General features: G+C 37.5%; 1 protein-coding gene across 1 annotated transcript in view; it reads right to left on the bottom strand.

The window, feature by feature from the left end:
- Window positions 1-10,727: 10,727 nt before the first annotated feature.
- PALMD (palmdelphin) overlaps window positions 10,728-18,725 on the bottom strand; it is a 59,701-nt gene continuing 51,703 nt past the window's right edge. The window contains exons 4-8 of the mRNA XM_086391404.1: window positions 18,516-18,630; window positions 18,344-18,377; window positions 18,112-18,225; window positions 15,252-16,346; window positions 10,728-11,088 (exon numbers count right to left, since the gene is read on the bottom strand). Of these exons, the coding sequence (XP_086247530.1) occupies window positions 11,045-11,088; window positions 15,252-16,346; window positions 18,112-18,225; window positions 18,344-18,377; window positions 18,516-18,630 (1,402 nt within the window). The 3' untranslated portion in view covers window positions 10,728-11,044. The remainder of the gene's footprint in view (window positions 11,089-15,251; window positions 16,347-18,111; window positions 18,226-18,343; window positions 18,378-18,515; window positions 18,631-18,725) is intronic.

Genomic DNA, 18,725 nt, shown 5'->3' with positions numbered 1-18,725 from the left:
AATTCACCAGCTTTTAATATTTATTTGAAAAATTTCTTCCTTTGAGGGAATGATCACAGTTATAGGTTAGAATTGAAATTAGGGACCAATGTTGTTATTTTCTGGTTCTAATTTGTTTTCTAACCATGTTATTTAATAAACCATTGTTTGATACTTCTGTTTACATTTCTGTGACCTGGTAACAAATGAACACAACTATGTTAGACAGATAAAACAAGCAAAACTCTATATTCTTAAAATAAAAAGTTTAGGGAAGCATAGTTTAAACTTTTTTATGTTAAAAAAAAAATACGATTGGTCCAAGGACCTAAATTCTATCTGGTATAAATAATAGCCTCAGTGATGTATCTTACACCTTTTTCTGGGTAAAATGATATGTTTTTGTCCTTTATGTAGGTGTTTATCATAAGTAGCTTAGGGTTTGAGATGTGATGTTTATGTGTTCATGTTCTATAAGTGCCAGGCTACTTACAGTCTACGCTTTCTTTTTGAATGTCTTTATATAAAAGCATAGGGCTTCCCAGGTGGCTCAGTGGTAAAGAATCTGCATGCAGTGCAGGAGATGCAAGAGACTTGCATCTGATCCCTGGGTTGGAAGATCCCCTGGAGTTAAAAAAAAATGGCAATCCACTCCAGTATTCTTGCCTAGAGAATTCCGTGGTCAGAAGAGCCTGGTGGACTACAGTCCATGGAACCGCAAAGAGTTGGACACGAGTGAGTGAGCATCCCTTTTTATTGGCTCAGTGGTAAAGAATTCGCCTGTAATGCAGGAGACTTAGGTTTGATTCCTGGGTCAGGAAGATCCTCAGGAGGAGGTATGGCAACCCACTCCAATATTCTTGTCTGGGAAATCCCATGGACAGAAGAGCCTGGTGGGCTACTGTCCCTATGGTTGCAGAATTGGACATGACTAAAGTGACTGAACACGCATGCATACACATTTAAAGCATTTAAAAAAATATATAGATCACAGAGTTGGACACGACTGAGCAACTGAGCATACACACATAGAAATTTAAATGTATACTAAAATGTTTTTCTCTAATTTTCAATTATGAGGGGCTTAAAGGTTAATAAATTACATTTGACAAGGAAAGATTTAAGGAAAAGATGAACCTTGGTGTGTTTGGTTTTCAACTACATAATCTTACTGGATTTCCATTGCTGAGGCTAACCTGTTTTACTTTTCTTTTTACTAATTTTGTCTGTTGACGCTGGAGATATCAATTGACAAACAGAGTTGTCCAAAGAAGTCTTTACCATTTAATTTTAGTAGACCAACAAACCTTTTCATTAATATCAAATTTATGATTCTTCTGCTTATGAATGGTTGATCTCTACAAATCGAAAATGCCTATTCTTTTTTTTTTTTAAAGTAAGTATGGCATCTCTGTGCTCCAATAGTCTAATACATATTATTTTTTATTTATTTATTTATTTGGCTGCACAGGGTCTTTGTTGTAGCACACAGGATTTTCGATCTTCATTTGTGGAATGAGGGACTTTTTTTTTTTTTTAGTTGTGGCATGAGGGATATAGCTCCCTGACCAGGGATTGAACCTGGGGCCCCTGCTTCAGGAGCATAAAGTCTTAGCCACCAAGGAAGTCTCCAAAATGCCTAATCTTTACTCCTCTCAATTTTCCTTCATGTTTTTGTAATAAACAACCTATTTTTTGAAAAAAGGTAGCTTTTAATAGGAGTGATTATTAAACTAAATGCCTTTATATTTTAAACCATGTTGCCCCTAATAGCAAAGCCATGGATTTTGTTCTTCAAGATGGATTCTTCTATAAGATAAAAATAAGTTTTTTTCTGGAATTGAGCTGTAGGAGTTGCTTGTATATTTTTGAGATTAGTTGTTTGTCAGTTGCTTCATTTGCTATTATTTTCTCCCATTCTGAAGCCTGTCTTTTCACCTTGCTTATAGTTTCCTTTGTTGTGCAGAAGCTTTTAAGTTTAATTAGGTCCCACTTGTTTATTTTTGCTTTTATTTCCAATATTCTGGGAGGTGGGTCATAGAGGATCCTGCTGTGATGTATGTCGGAGAGTGTTTTGCCTATGTTCTCCTCTAGGAGTTTTATAGTTTCTGGTCTTACATTGAGATGTTTAATCCATTTTGAGTTTATTTTTGTGTATGGTGTTAGAAAGTGTTCTAGTTTCATTCTTTTACAAGTGGTTGACCAGTTTTCCCAGCACCACTTGTTAAAGAGATTGTCTTTTCTCCATTGTATATTCTTGCCTCCTTTGTCAAAGATAAGGTGTCCATAGGTGCGTGGATTTATCTCTGGGCTTTCTATTTTGTTCCATTGATCAATATTTCTGTCTTTGTGCCAGTACCATACTGTCTTGATGACTGTGGCTTTGTAGTAGAGCCTGAAGTCAGGCAGGTTGATTCCTCCAAAATGACCCAATCAAAAAATGAGCCAAAGAACTAAATAGACATTTCTCCAAAGAAGACATACAAATGGCTAACAAACCCATGAAAAGATGCTCAACATCACTCATTATCAGAGAAATGCAAATCAAAACCACTATGAGGTACCATTTCACGCCAGTCAGAATGGCTGCGATCCAAAAGTCTACAAGCAATGAATGCTGGGGAGGGTGTGGAGAAAAGGGAACCCTCTTACACTGTTGGTGGGAATGCAAACTAGTACAGCCACTATGGAGAACAGTGTGGAGATTCCTTAAAAAACTGGAAATAGAACTGCCTTATGACCCAGCAATCCCACTGCTGGGCATACACACTGAGGAAACCAGAAGGGAAAGAGACACGTGTACCCCAATGTTCATCGCAGCACTGTTTATAATAGCCAGGCCATGGAAGCAACCTAGATGTCCATTAGCAGATGAATGGATAAGAAAGCTGTGGTACATATACACAATGGAGTATTACTCAGCCATTAAAAAGAATACATTTGAATCAGTCCTAATGAGGTGGATGAAACTGGAGCCTATTATACAGAGTGAAGTAAGCCAGAAAGAAAAACACCAATACAGTATACTAACGCATATATATGGAATTTAGAAAGATGGTAACAATAACCCTGTATATGAGACAGCGAAAGAGACACTGATGTATAGAACAGTCTTTTGGACTCTGTGGGAGAGGGAGAAGGTGGGTTGATTTGGGAGAATGGCATTGAAACATGTATAATATCATATATGAAACGAGTCGCCAGTCCAGGTTCGATGCACGATACTGGATGCTTGGGGCTGGTGCATTGGGATGACCCAGTGGGATGGTATGGGGAGGGAGGAGGGAGGAGGGTTCAGGATAGGGAACACATGTATACCTGTGGCGGATTCATTTTGATATAAGGCAAAACCAATACAATATTGTAAAGTTAAAAAATAAAATAAAAATAAAAAAAATAAGTTTTTTTTTTAAGAAACAAATTCTGGAATGTTGTCGTTGGGATAACATTCATAACTGATGCTATTTTTGTTTTATTGTTTTACTATCTTTGGAAATTATTCTTGGGGACATAGGTACCTATGGCATAAGGTATTGAATAAATGACTCAAACTCACTTTAATTCCTACTTGGTTATCCAGATTTTGGCTCAAACATGTGTTAAGTGATATTCATCCCACCCACCTCCTGCCCCAGTACAGGCTGCAATGGGAGAAGACAGATGCAGCAGATGCCAACTAGGAAGCCCTAGGGGCACATGTAAATTTTGACTAAAGTTCTATTTATCTGTATATTCTGGTAAAGCAAGAAAAAACAAAACAAAACAAAGGTCCTTGTTTAAGATAATCCATTGTAGATGGGAATGAAAGAAAGATTTCTTCTAAACTCTTTTCAAATCAGATTAGGCTACATCCTGTCACTCTGTATATCCTGTTTCTCTCCTTGCCCAATACCCACCAGGCTAATCTCTGCACCCAGGTCAGATGGTCACCTGCCTGAAATGCCCCTTCTGTTCCCCTCTTCCTAGAAAAAACGAATTTATTAAGTTCTGGCTCAAAATGTTTCTTGTTTTTGGAGCGTTCTTGACTGTTTATTCTACATAGGTCTCTGCTGACCATCCTTATAAAGGGTGGGTTGGAAGGCAGCTAATCCTGTAACTACAAAGGACTGGGAGTTCGGGAGTGGAATTGGAAGACCTGAATATATACGTTTGGTTTATGAGATTCATGTTGTTGAGCAAGTCACTCATCTCTGAGCCCCAGGCCTTCATCTGTAAGGCCCATCTCACAGGGAAGTTGTGAGGAAGAAATGAAGTGGTGCCAGCAAAAGATACTTTGAACAGGTTGTTGATGATGTCATTGCTTTTGATTACAGTGTTAAACTTTGGTAGCTTTTAAGCTATGAAATGTGTAGTTGTTATTTGGTAAAAGATTTGATGTTTACCTTGAAAGCATGATGCTAAGTGAAATAGCCAGACAAGAAAGGACAGCTATTATGTAATATTTACTTGGAATATCCAGAATAATCATATTCATAGAGATATAAAGTAGAATGGTGACTGCCAGGGGCTGGGTTGTGGGGAGGGAGGAAAGGGGACTTATTGTTTAATGGATACAGATTTTCTGTTGATGATGAAGTTGTTTTGGAGATTTACGGTGGTGGTGCTTACTTGTGATGATGACGTTGTGAATTGTATCCATGCAAGTAGTTAAAATGGAAAATTTTGTGTTACATATATATTTTATCACAATAAAAAATTGATGTTTATAGGAATACTATTCATAATTGTCAATTGATAGAAACAGCCCCTCTGCAGATAAATGAATAAGAAAGTTGTGATACATACATTCGATGAAATAGTATTTGGCCATAAAAAATGTATGAAATACTGATATGTGCTGTCACATGGATGAACCTTCAAAACATATGCTTCTCCATGGCTACCAGAGACATTGAAGGACTAGAATGAGAGGAACAACAAACAAACAACAAAAAACTATTATGCTAAGTGAATCAGACACAAAATGTCACATATTATGATTATGAAATATCCAAAATAGGTAAATGCATGGAGACAGCAGAGTAGTGATTGCCAGGGCCTTGAGGGGAGGGAATAGAGGAGGGAGTGGGAGTAAATGCCTAGTGGATATAAGGTTTTATTTTGGGGTGAGGAAAATGTTTTGGAGATAGATAGAGGTGGTGGTCATACAACATTGTGAATATAAGAAATGCTACTTTAAAATGTTTACTCTATCTTTTGTGAATTTCTCCCCAGTAAAACAAATAATTTATCTAATTACAACTTTTGGATTATACCTTTTGCTGGCCTTAAATTTGTTATCAGCTTAATTTCTTATTTCATTATCAAATAAGTTAATGTAATTTTATATTGTGCCTGGTTATATAACTTTAGTTTAAAGGAAAGGTAGTTCCTAGAACATATCTTTAGAAGTATATTGTCTTCATATGATATTCTTCTTATTCACGTGTAAAAGAAATTCATATTACATTCACATGTAAAAGAATTCACATTAATATGTCTTCTTATTCACATATAAAAGAAATTGTACTGTACTCTGGGTTTCTGAGTTGGTGATGGACAGGGAGGCCTGGTGGGTTGCAGTCCATGGGGTTGCAAAGAGTCGGACATGACTGAGCAACTGAACTGAACTGAACTGAACTGGATTTCTTGCAAGAACCTAAAGAAACTTTTTGATTCCCAGTCAGATGCTAAGACATAGTAATCAAGTTCTGGGAATAAGAATTTCCTGAACCCACACATTCTAAATATGTGATTTCTACTGCCAGTAATGGCTAAGATCCTGCAAAATAGACTTTCCTTCAGAAAACTAGGATAAACTTCAAAAAGCAGCTATCTAAAAGAATAAGGAAAAATTTCGGAAAGAGAAATGACCAGAATCCCAAGGCCTGTTAATGATAGATCTTCAGTATTATCTCAGGAGAGGAGGAACCAAGTTAATAATGACTGGAAAATCCCCAAATTTACTAAAGGCCTAACTTTACTGATTCATGATGCAGGAAAACAACACAAGCAGGAGAATGTCGACAGTCATGTTTATACAAATCACCGTCAAACTCTTGAAAGCAAAAATTACAGAGCAAGTCTTGAAAGCAGAAAGAGAAAAATTAAGCATTCCAGACAGGGGAACAATGATTTGGTTAACATTTGACTTCCCTGGTGCTCAGATGGTAAACAATCTTCCTGCAGTGCAGGAGACTGGGGCTCAATCCCTGGGTTGGGAAGATCCCCTGGAGGAGAGCCTGGCAACCCACTCCAGTATTCTTGCCTGGAGAATCCATGGACAGAAATGCCTGGTGGGTTACAGTCCGTGGGGTCACACAGAGCTGGACACAACTGAGCAACTGAGCAACTGAGCACAAGCACAGCACAGGGATCTTATGGAGCCCAGACAGAGTGGAATCACATCCAAAAGAGAAAAAAAGTCAATAAGAATTCTAGTTGCAGAAGAAATATCCTTCAAGAACAAAACAGAAATGAGAGGACATTTAAGAGAATTTGTTAGCACGTATGCACTACAAAATGCAAAAGGTTCTTCAGACTGAAGAGAAATGACAGCTGGATCCTGGGAAAGACATGAAGAAAACTCAAAATGATAAACAATTAGTAAATAAAAAATCCCTTTTGGACTTTTACGACCTAAGTTCTTTATAATAAATATGCCTGATTAAAGCAAAAAACAGTCTACATATTTTTGTGGGGTTTATAATGTATGCAGATATAATGCATATAACAAGTTAGCATAAGGGATGGCAAGAGATAATGGACTCATACAGTTGAAAGGTGTCTGCATTTTATATGAAGTTATACAATGTTAGTTCTAAGTGAAAAAGTTCAAGATGTATATTGTAATTCTTACAGAAATAAAAAATAAGACATATATAAGAAGCCAGCGGAAAAAATGATATAAAATCTCAAAATTATTTGCTGCTGCTAAGTCACTTCAGTCTTGTCTGACTATGTGCAACCCCAGAGACGGTAGCCTACCAGGCTCCTCCGTCCCTGGGATTCTCCAGCAAGAACACTGGAGTGGGTTGCCATTTCCTTCTCCAATGCATGAGAGTGAAAAGTGAACGTGAAGTCGCTCAATCATGTCCGACTCTTCGTGACCCCATGGACTGCAGCCCACCAGGCCCCTCCGTCCATGGGCTTTTCCAGGCAAGAGTACTGGAGTGGATTGCCATTTCCTTCTCCATACGATAATTTAATTTAAAGGCTAGAAAAGAAAAATACAGGAGCAAAAAAGCAAAAACAAAACAAAACAACACAGTGGGGATAAAGAGAGAACAAATAATAATACTGTAGGCCAAAATTCAACCACATTAATAATTACATTAAATGTTAATGGGCTAAAAACTCCAATTAAAAGCAGAGAAGGTCAGATGGATAAAAAAGTAAAACCCATGATATGATTTATTAAAATATAAAGGGATGGATAGGTTGAAAGTAAATAAATGAAAAAAAGCATAGCATGAAATAATAAGCTTGAGAAGGAAAAATGTCTGTTTCCAGCCAAAGAGTATCATCAGAGATAGACTCTACTTTTCCTTTTTTGAGATAGACTCTACTTTTCCTTTTTTGAGATAGACTCTTCTTAATTGATTATAGCATTAATATATTGAGAACTCAGTAAGTAACTCAAGAGTAGTGTAAACATCCATGAGCCCATACTGATTTAAATTAATGATTGAATAAATCAACAAATGAAGGAGAATAGACAAATCTGTATAGAAGAATTTGAAATAATTGATACAGATACTCTGTCCTCAAGGAAAGTGAGCCTAACTTCCTATTACTTAGGTGTGGGCTGTGCATAGTGACTTCCTGCCAATGTAGACAGCAAAAAAGAATGATTTTACAGTGAAGTAATCTGACTAAATTATATCAGCCAGTTTATCAAGGTCAACATTAACAGTGATAAATCATGTTGAAAGTATGTATCATTGACATGAACTGATAAAAATGGCACTTTACCTCTTTAGTCTTCCTTTCACAAACTTATGACCTCAGTTTAATCAGGAAAGTAACATCAGACAATTTGCAGTAGAGAGACATCTTACACAATACATGGATGGTAATTTTCAAAATTGTCAAACTTATCAAAAAAAGGAAAGTCTGAAAAACAGTCATAGCCAAGTGGAGCCTAAGGAGACATGACAGCTAAAAGTAATGTGGTTTTCCTTATATGATCTTGGAATTGAGAAAGTACATTAGGTAAAAACTATGGAAATCTGAATAAACTATGCTGCTGCTGCTCCTGCTAAGTCGCTTCAGTCGTGTCCGACTCTGTGCGACTCCATAGATGGCAGCCCACCAGGCTCCCCCATCCCTGGGATTCTCCAGGTCCTGGAGTGGGTTGCCATTTCCTTCTCCAATGCAGCAAAGTGAAAAGTGAAAGGGAAGTCGCTCAGTCGTGTCTGACTCTTAGCGACCCCATGGACTGCAGTCTACCAGGCTCCTCCGTCCATGCGATTTTCCAGGCAAGAGTACTGGAGTGGGGTGCCATTGCCTCCTCCGGAATAAACTATGAGACCTTAATTAATAATAATGTATCATTTTTGATTCATTAATTATAACAAATGTACCATACGAATGTAGGATGTTAATAATAGGGGAAACTGGGTGAGGAGTATATGGGAACTTTATATTATCCTCTGAATTTTTCTCTTAATCTAAAGCTGTTCTTTGAAATAATGTTGAATATAGTTGACTGTAGATAAAACAACTCTGGAGCATGTGTCTCCTCATCTCCGGGAAAAGGTGAGTTCTTTGTATAAAGGATAACTGTCTCTTATTAGATGAAAACAGTTGTCTTTTTAGTTGCTTGAATGGTTGAATATATGTAGAAGGATAAATATGGAAGCTGAGTAGAAAAATGGCTGGACGGTGCCAGTTTAATGCCTCATCTTTATCTTTATCATTTAATGCCTCATCTCCATATCCACCTTCTTTGTCCTGTTTTGTTATGTAAGCATTTCTCCTTTGCCAGCTGAAGCAATTGTAGAAGGTGTGAAAGTGTTAGTTGCTCAGTCGTGTCTGACGCATTGCTACCCTAGGGACTATAGCCCTCCAGGCCCTTCTGTCCAAGGGATTCTCTAGGCAAGAGCACTGGAGTAGGTTGCCGTTCCCTTCCCCAGGGGATCTTCCCAACCCAGGGATTGAACTTGAGTCTCCTGCATTGCAGGCAGATTCTTTGTTGTCTGAGCCACCAGGGCAGCCCATGTTACACTTTGTCAATAGAGAGTACTGGAGGGATGCTGCAAGGGCAAGAAAGCACCTCACTTCCATTTTCCAGTTTTCCCTCCTTTTCACTGAGTACAGGGACCAGTGGATGGGTGTGTGGATGGCCCAGTCTCACCTCAGCAGCTCTGACTGACCAGCTCCAGCTTTGCACTCAAGCCCCATCCTGCCTACCTGAAAGCCAGTTTCACAGCAACTCCAGCTTCATCCCCAGGCAAAAGGCAGCTCCTGCCTCCCACACCTTCTGGCTATGCTGGGCCACTTCTACATACAAGCCCTGGTCCATGACTCATGGTTAGTGGCTAGATGATCTGCCAGTCAGATTCTGGCTCATGTTGCCTAAGACCAACTGGTGTTACAAAGCCTCCCCTTGTAGATTACATCTTCCCCCTTCTGAACTGTTTACTGTATTCATTTGTTTGTTGACCACTTCCTTGGTGCTAAGCAGTGTTCTAGTAAATTTTTGTATACAAAAGCAAAACCCAGTGATTTATTCACAAGCATGACAGAGCTACAAAAGAATGTGCAGATTTGACACGTCATTTATGCTAAAGCCAAAGGCATGAAGGGAAGGAATGGTACCCTTGGACCTGGGATAGGGGTGTTTCTGTGAAAGTGCTTCTGAAATTTGACCCTTCAGGTTTCCCAGAACATTTCAGGCCAGCTGAGGAGCTCTTTCCTCTTAGAGAAAAACTGCCCTTTGCAAACAAATCATCTGAGGTTGATGCTCCCCAGGTAAATTCTTGTCCTCATCAGGATCTGCTTCTTTTACTGCTCATTACCTCCACATCAGTAGCTAAGATAATTTCATCATGGACTTACCAGGGAAATTCAGTGTTTTCCCTGAGAGAGAAAAACAGACTATTCACTCAAAGACTTGGCAGGGCCTAGGTAATTTGCACTGGGGATCCAAGGAAAGATGTGTTTGAGTGGATTTTGGAGGCTTGTTGGATAGAAGACAGAATAAGAAGGTAGAGTAGGAGAGAACTGTTATGGGAGTATCCTTCAAATCATGATTTAACATCTTGGCAAAAAATACTTAGGAATTAAGTGTGGTACACTTTATTAGTAAGTTTTAGCATTAGGATTCTGACTTATTTGTAAGAACTGGTCGAACATTAGACCAGATTTGTGTTGAGAATTTGAGAAGTCCTCCATCCAACAGCCTTGGGCCATAATCAGTCTCTGTACCCTGGAATTCACATTGAAATGAATGAAAGAAGATATTTCAAGAAGAACGAACATATTGGTTATCAACTTTAAAGTCATGTACACTAATAATCTAAATCCAGTCCCCAAATAAGAGGATAATTATTGCATGCACCTTTGAAATGTATGCAAAGAGCTTTAAGTCTCAATTGAATTGTTCCTTGACAGGGGATGTAGTTGCCTGAGTCCTTGTTGCCTTGGGATGGCACATTTACTCGTCAGAGTTGAAGATGAATATTTCTGTGATAAGGCACAGTGACTTCCTATAATCTCTCAGTCTTTGTGTTAGCAAAATTACAATGTCAGTTAATAAAATATAGTTGGGCTATTTTAAATACCTTTATTTGTAAATTTAACAAGCTCTTATTAGAAATGCTTTGGTATCAATACAATAAAAATATGTTGGTTTCCCCTCCACTGAATTATATCAAGTAACTGGAAAAGTTAAGCATTTGTTCTCCCCAGCATTTTTTGGAATTTTTTCAAATAATGACTACTGCTTATCCACATGGCATAATATGGCTATAATTATAATTTTTTTGTATCTTAGGGAAAAGAAACAAAATATCCAGAAGAGAAATCTGCAAATATTTCTGAGTTTCTTCTTCAATGGATGTTTGTGTAGATGGTACACCTCTCAGATAACCTTTTTTCCCAGCTTTGCCATTCTCATCCTTAATGCTGTAAAATAAAGAAAAAAATAAAGAGTTATAAAAAGCTTTAATTTTCACTCTAAATGACCATTTCATAGATTGCAGGAAAGTTTGAAACATACCTCAGATGATTTTATCCAACAATGTGAGCATTGTTTTAGTAGCATAAAAAGATAGTAGAAATAATAAGCTATGGTTAACTTAGGGAAGAAGCAGGTTCAGAACTAGAAGGAACCTATTTCTACAAATATTAATAAAGCAAACACAGCATAAGTTGAGTAAATACAGGACTAGTGCACATTAACAGTATTAGCCATAGATAAATAGCTATGGGTCAACAACTGTGTTTTGTGCATATTTCTGAGCTATGTTCTACAAAAAGAAAAAGGCATTGATATAAGCCCTAATTCATAATGGTTGGGTTATTTTTTAACTCATCAAATCTAGTTGTCGAAAGGGGCTTCATCCTTAGGTATAGAATGGCAAGAACACATTTTTTAAATAATGAAACAATGTGAACTAGTAATTAGGAGTTGGAGTCATTATGAAATGTCTTTGTCAAGATAGAAGTACTTTCAAATGGCAAATTTATCTTTTTGAGAATATTTCACTCTTAATGATGTATTAGGTATAGAAACCATTTTTAAAATTTGATTTAAAATTCATAACACTGGTATCATGCTCTTAATAGTTAAGACCTGATTATAGCTGCCTCAGTCATGTTCCAAAAGTCGAGAGATGCTTTCAAGGCACCAATCATTGCATTTACGTGTAATATTGCCCAAGCACCAGCTATTTAGCTGTTTGAAAAATTTTGCTTAATAAAAAAAAAGCAAAAAGGAAATCATATTCTCTCATTTCACAGTTATATATTAGTTATGTATTGAAAAATGAAGTGACCCTATTTCTAAGAAGCTGTTTTTCACAAATACGGGAAAGTTTGGGATCCAACACTATAACAAGACCATGGTCAATTATGTTGTCACTATACTTATATGAAATGTTGTCATTTAAATGAAACCAAAGAGCTTTATTTGCCTGGAAACTTTAAGGGAAATGATTATTTTCAGTGGCAAGATCAAGAATATTTCCTTGAATTTAGGACCAGCTGAGATAATTTTCCTTTGCTCTGTAGCCAGGAAGAGGGTCCCAATTGCTGGGAGATGTTAGATGGTGAAACCTAATGACGGGAGTGTACCTCCACATCAAGAAGCCAACTGAAGGCAGAAAGCAAGTCTTTATAGTTTTTACTCTGAGTCTTTGGACCATTACCTTTCCCGTACCAAAATAAGAGCAGGGGCAAAGTCCATTTTAAGGGACTTTTTGAAGGTCTTTTTTAAGGCAAGGGCAAAGTCTCCTCCCTACAACTACTCCTCAACTTAGATTCAGTGAAGCAGGCCTACCCAGTTGCTATAGACCGTCAATGAGTTGTTACAGGACATCCTGGATGTCTGCATCCTCAGCAGTGAGGCAATCCAGTAGCTCACGGTCCCATTTCTTAAGGTAAAGAAAAAAGAATTCTAGATTGTTAGACTCTGCTATTTCTTTCTTTAGGCTTATGGTAAGTGAGTTCCAAGTAGCTGTGTGGGGACAGGCAATGAGAAAGCCCCTTGGTATAGCAGCTAAAAAAACCTGACTTGTCACCTCTCTTTTTCCTTTTCCTTTCTATTCTTCTCTGATCTCTATTTCCTCTCCCTATGGCAATCCAGACACAGTTTTGATTGTTTTTAACTTGACAGAAGAGAGCTTGCTTCCTTACTTTCAGTATCCCTTGGCTTCTAATGGTTGCCACAGGTTGGCAATTCTGGCACCAGTAGCTTGTGAATCCCCTGGAGCTGAGGTTCCCTACCTATTTATTCTGAAATACCACTGACATCTATAAGAGGGGAGAACAGAGCTAGAAGTACAGAAGTAGGTAGGTGAGGATTACCAAAGGGAGCCAATTGTTCAGTTGGTGGGGATAGTAATAAAGTCCCAGTAAAACATTACATGGCCACTCATTGGTGGATGTATTTGGCATTGAACCAGATATTTTAAACATGACCCTGTTATACTTACTTTAGCAAATGGATGTAACTTTGCCTAAATTTTCTTGTCATATCTCATCCTGTTCAAAGTTTTAACTAAATCTGGTCTTTAGGATCCCCAGGTTCCACTTTTCTCCATCTTTCTTTCTCCTTCATGCTCTTTTCCAAGTTAAAAATTGCTCTTAGATAAGACTTTGATAATAACATTTGCACAAATGAAAAGAGACTTATAGTTCTTAACTATTACTGTGCCTACTAGGAATGTTTATATTTAGTAGGGTATCTATACCATAAATGAAGGAATTGAATTAAATGGTAGATTTCCAAGTGTCAATATGCATTTTGGGGGAAGGGGGATAGAGAGAAGCTTAACCTACTTGGTGCTTGTGAAATTAAAATGCATGGGTGGCTATAAATTCTATGTATATGGATGACCCTGAGGTCAATATGATATGCTTATTTTTAACACACATTTAAAAATATCAGTTCTGTAATCCACATGCTGAATTGGAAAACAAGAATGTAAAACAGTATTATGATAGAAAGCAAGGAATTTGGAGGATTCTGTTTATAAGATGCTTTGATTGATAGAACATAACTTTGTATTGTTACTTTGTCTGGAAAAGTCTTCCTGTTTTCATTATTTTAGCTCAATGGCATGATTAGTGTTGTCTGGAAACATTAGTCACTTCCTATATTTTTCTCTGTGGTAAATGTGTTGATACGAGTAGGGCAGAAGGAATAAGGGTGTTCAGGAGGAGTTGGCTAACATCCAAGTTAAAAAATAGGAGGTTTTATAGTGGGTAATGTCACTGCTCTTGACCATAAAGGGTGTGTTCCTCTTTTCTAAGTTTTCTATGTTGTTCTTTAAAAAATGGATTTAAGATGCAAAATGAGATCAATAAACAAAGCTCATTCTCAAAACAGAGGAACTTTTAGTAAGTTTCTTTTGTGGGGACACACCATTAAACTCTGATTTAGGTAGATAATGTAAGTGTACAGTTACTAATAGGTTAGAAATTCTTCAGATAATCAAATTTACAGTTGGTATGCCTAATTGAACTACTTAATAAAAAGGGAAGAGGTCCATTTTATTGTATCACTGGCAACCTAAGACTAGGTTGCTGGGTTACAGAGGAAAAATCCTTCCTGAATTGTGCTGCCAATTAGTTCCTACCACAGTTCTACAAGATTATCAGGTTCTTTGATTGCTGGATAAGCTGGGACTTAATAGTTACTGCTTTTTAATGAGAATTCTCTCATTAGAACATTTAAAATTACTATCCCTTTCACAGATCCAGTACTTATGTCTGGATAATTTATGTCTTTAGGAATTGTAAGTACAGCTATTATAATTAGTTTGATCATATTTTTATTTATTGTTCATAAATAAGTAGAATACAATATTCAAGTGATAATAAAGAATCTAAAATTGATGAGCTATCACTTTTGTAGAAAAAGTGTTATTTTCTATTCAATACTAAAAAAGCTAGATAGCTATAAAACTTTAAGGGAAGGAGAATGTATGGAATGCAAATATTTAGAAAATAAAAAAATAAAATGTCTAAGTTAGGGAAGATTATGTGACATAAATATTATAATGTAGAATAAACTGATACCTTTTGTAAAATGTAGAAAAATGAAGGACATAAAGTTAATAAAATTATAAAAGTGTAGAGAAACAAGATATAGCAAAGTAATAAAATATCACACTAAAAATAAAATTTGTTTTGTGTTTTTTTCTTGCAAAATTAAGGCAATTTGTTAACTTAAGTAGGAAATCTAAACCACAAAGAGGCACAAAAAAAGGGCTGGCTTCATTTCTTCTGGGAAAAGATCTAATATTGATGACAATGTGATAGTGATTCAAACACATCCATACACAGTACCATACCATGGCAGAAGATGAATTTCAAGTTACTAAGGTCAATCAATGCAATGCCTAAATAAGGCAACAAATTTTTGTTTCACTTTCTCTTTTGAAGTGACTTAATCACTTCGCTTATGATAATAATAACTCGTATCAACATTGATAAAAAAATCTTAGCATTAGTTAGTCTATGAAGCGTCAGAAAAAGCTGAGAGCAAAAAGGCTTGGTAACAACGCAAAGAGAAGATTGTCACATGACTAAACAGCAGTGACAAGCCTTGTCATGTCTGTTACCTGTTAAGGATGGATCCTCAGTCCCATCGCCTGCTATCTGAACGTCCAGTGGAGAATGGTGGATGGGGCTCCCTAAGCTTTCTTCTTGTTCCTTCAGGGATATGGAGTTTTTATGGGGAGATTTATGGTTTGTGTTTTCATGGGGATTGACTTCTGCTCTCTTTCTTGGGAGCGGTGTTGGCTTGGCAGGCTGGAAAACCTGACTGTGGGGAGCTATGGGATGGTAGGCTGGTTTCTCAGCTTCCCCTTCACCCTCCTCCTCGTCGTCAATCACAACCAGCTCAGCATGGATGATCCCATCATACCCAGTCAGAAGCTTCTTTTCTTCCTCATTGTCTTCTGCCTGCTGATACCCCATGAATATCATTGTCACGGGCTCTTTCTCATCCAGGTTAGAAGGCAGGGAATGAACAATATTATATCTAATGTCTTTCTCATCCTCCTGGCAAGGGGGTGAAGAACTCTGGCGTTCTGACTTCTCAACTAGTGCTCTGCTGGGACTCAGTCCTGACTTTGGAGAGGGAGTATATTTGTCCTGCATTACATTTGGTTCTTCCCAAGGAGTCATCAGCCTCTTTTGTTGGATGTGGGGCATCTCCTCTGCTTGCTGAATCATTGATCGGGGATGAGGTATCGGCCGAGCTGGGCTGATGTGATTGACATTGTTACCTCTCTCCTCTGCAAGTCCATTGTCCATGTTGTGTATGGATCCATTCACATCGTTACCCAGTCCATTAGCTTTAATTTTTACCCTTTCTTGAAAGTTTGGTCCAGGAGTTACCTTCTCTCTCTGTGGAGTTGTAGGTCTGCAAAATGGATTGGCATATACAGGTTCGTGGTACTCTGTTGGGGATTTAGAATTTCTCTCTGAAGCCTGTCTTAAAAGTTCCTCCACTTCAACTGGTGCCAGGCCATCGGTGCCATTGTATGCTGCACTGTGATTAGAGCTTACTGCATAGACTGACTTTTGCCCATCATCATAAACTTTTATCCCTGTACCTTTAAAGTCATCTGATGGGAGAGGTATTGAAGACAGGACTGTACTTTCTCCGGTCTTCAAGTCTTTTTCAACTTTGATTTCCATGGCATACAAAGCTGTTGAGAGACAAATTTGATCTCCGATTTAGTCAGTTTTTCCTGTTGTAAAGTAACTTGCTTTCATAGTGTTTATGTCCAGTATACCTGTTGACATTCTTTTATGAGAAATCTTTTTAAAATTTCTGATTTATTCATTAAATATATAAAGACTAAAACTTTAATGACATGGGATTTTGTGCAAGGATGTATGAAATTACTAAAAAATGGGAAAGACTGAAGAAGGGAAGCTGATTGTTTCAAATGGTAAGGATTTTCACTAGGAGACCAAAAGATGTTCCCTTTCTAATGAGAAAATCTGACACAACAGATTTACATTCTTTTATATTGCTCAGTAGGAAGAATCAGAGTTTTCTTTTTAATAAGGAAGAATATGTTACTCTGTGCATTACTGTTGGTAAAGGCTGAGCAAGGTATATTTTATGCTACACCCTTGCTGCACAGCCCTGCAATGTGTTGAAATTAGAGAGGTGTGTTCTAAAGTTTTCATAGCTAAGAGGTGGTTAAATATTGAACTGGTGTTGAAGAGGGAGGAAGAAGGCTAGAATCACATGCTTCTCATTTTGCCTTATGTTTCTTTTCATTTTCACTCCCACTTTTAAGAAGAAGGGCTAAAAATAGAGCAGTATCAGCTGTATTAAAACAACGGAACGGAAATGGTTGATTTGGGGGAAGCTGAAATCTGTTTCATGGCCCTGGCATGATCTCGATGCATGTATGCATGCTCAGTCACTCAGTTGTGCTGACTTTCAGTGACTCCATGGACCGTAGCCCACCAGGCTCCTTTTCCATGGGATTATCCAGGCAAGATTACTAGAGCGGGTTGCCATTTCCTCCTTCAGGGAAGATCCTAATGGCCAGGATCATGACTGGCAGAGTAAAGCTAACGGGATCCTGGGCAGCATAACAATGTGGCACTGACTGTTTTTGTGTCCCCCATCTTCCTCTTTGGAGACATCTTGCATTTCATCTTTCCCTCACAGCCTGGTGGTTCTTGGCCTTCCCTGGCTACCCAACTAAAATTGTAATACACTCACCCACATGTGCCCTTTCCACCTTCTCTGCATTAGTCTTCCCTTTAGCATTTTTGCTTCCTAATATATTTCATTTATTTACCTAATTTTTAATCTATTGTCTCCCTTAGAATGTCAGCTTTTATTCTCCCTTAGAATGAGGGCAGAGATTTTTGCTGTTTTATTCACTACTGTGTTCCTAGTGTGAAAACTGAGCTTGGCATTGAGCTTGGCATTGAGTATTTGTTGAATGAATGAATGATTGCTCCCTGAAGGTAAAGCATCACTTCTCTTTCACTCTAAAATTCAAAGGTTCCCTCTCTGCCCCTATACAAGCCTTAATTTTCCCTAGGCCATTGACATTAGTTTCATGCAACCATTCCCACATAGGGGCAAATGCCTGACCTCAGGGAGAATACTTTTGTTCATTCATTTAATCTTATTCTAATGTCTACTACACAGAATATGTTGGGAGAGATATTTTTGAGCAAGGGAGCTTTGTTTCAAGAGCTTCTGTCTCCTTTAGGTCTTTATCTTCCCTGTCCTTACCTAGTTTGCTGAGGAATAAAATGCATGAAAGAAATACTGTAACCCCATTGTTGCTACTTATACAAGTGACTTACCTCATGGAACTTTGTAAAATGGACCATTACTTAACCTGGAAGGATAGGATGTTACAGCAAGTTGCTAATATATGATATTGTAAAATATGAATTTGAGAACCTACCATTGAAGACAAAGTTTTCATATACCTTTTCTATTTTGTTCGTCATCTTCTATTCCTTCATTTCTTTCCTTCCTTAACCTGGAAGGTATGTAGGATTTTGGAAGGTCGGGGATATTAGCATAGATGTCTTCAACTGACTCTGTAAAATTCATATTAATTCAAAATACATTTAGAATATACTTACAATAGAGAAAAATTTCAGCAGGCTAATCAAAAAATATCTTAGCTCGACATAACATAGACTGCTCAAGACATACCTCCTGATGTTTCTTCCTTTTCCACCTTCACAGACTATAAGAGAAAAGAATTCTCCATGATTAATACAGTTTAAAAATAAATTCTAAATGTGAATATACTTTGAAGAATTATATACTATTTGTGGAATCATTTTGGGAGGGAGTCATAATTTTCAAATCGGCTAATGCTCACCCTTATTATGTCTTCTGTTGTCCTCTCAACTGATTTCAGTTTCTTTAAAATTGCTTCTTCATTGGTTGAGATTTGCAGTTCAGCCTTTTCAAGATCTTGGATCTCTTTCTCAAGTCTGAACAAAGATATATGTTATATTGTTTAAAACAATACAAATACAGAGCCCTCAACGATACAGTTCCCATATACCAGCTTTACTTGGAATACTGC

This window comes from Bos grunniens, chromosome 3 (assembly GCF_055505025.1).
Source record: "Bos grunniens cultivar Pamir isolate PY7600 chromosome 3, Bosgru_T2T1.0, whole genome shotgun sequence".
Classification (NCBI taxonomy): Eukaryota; Metazoa; Chordata; class Mammalia; order Artiodactyla; family Bovidae; genus Bos; species Bos grunniens.
The sequence above is the reverse complement of the archived record's forward strand: the minus strand, read 5'-3'. Positions and strand labels throughout refer to the sequence as shown.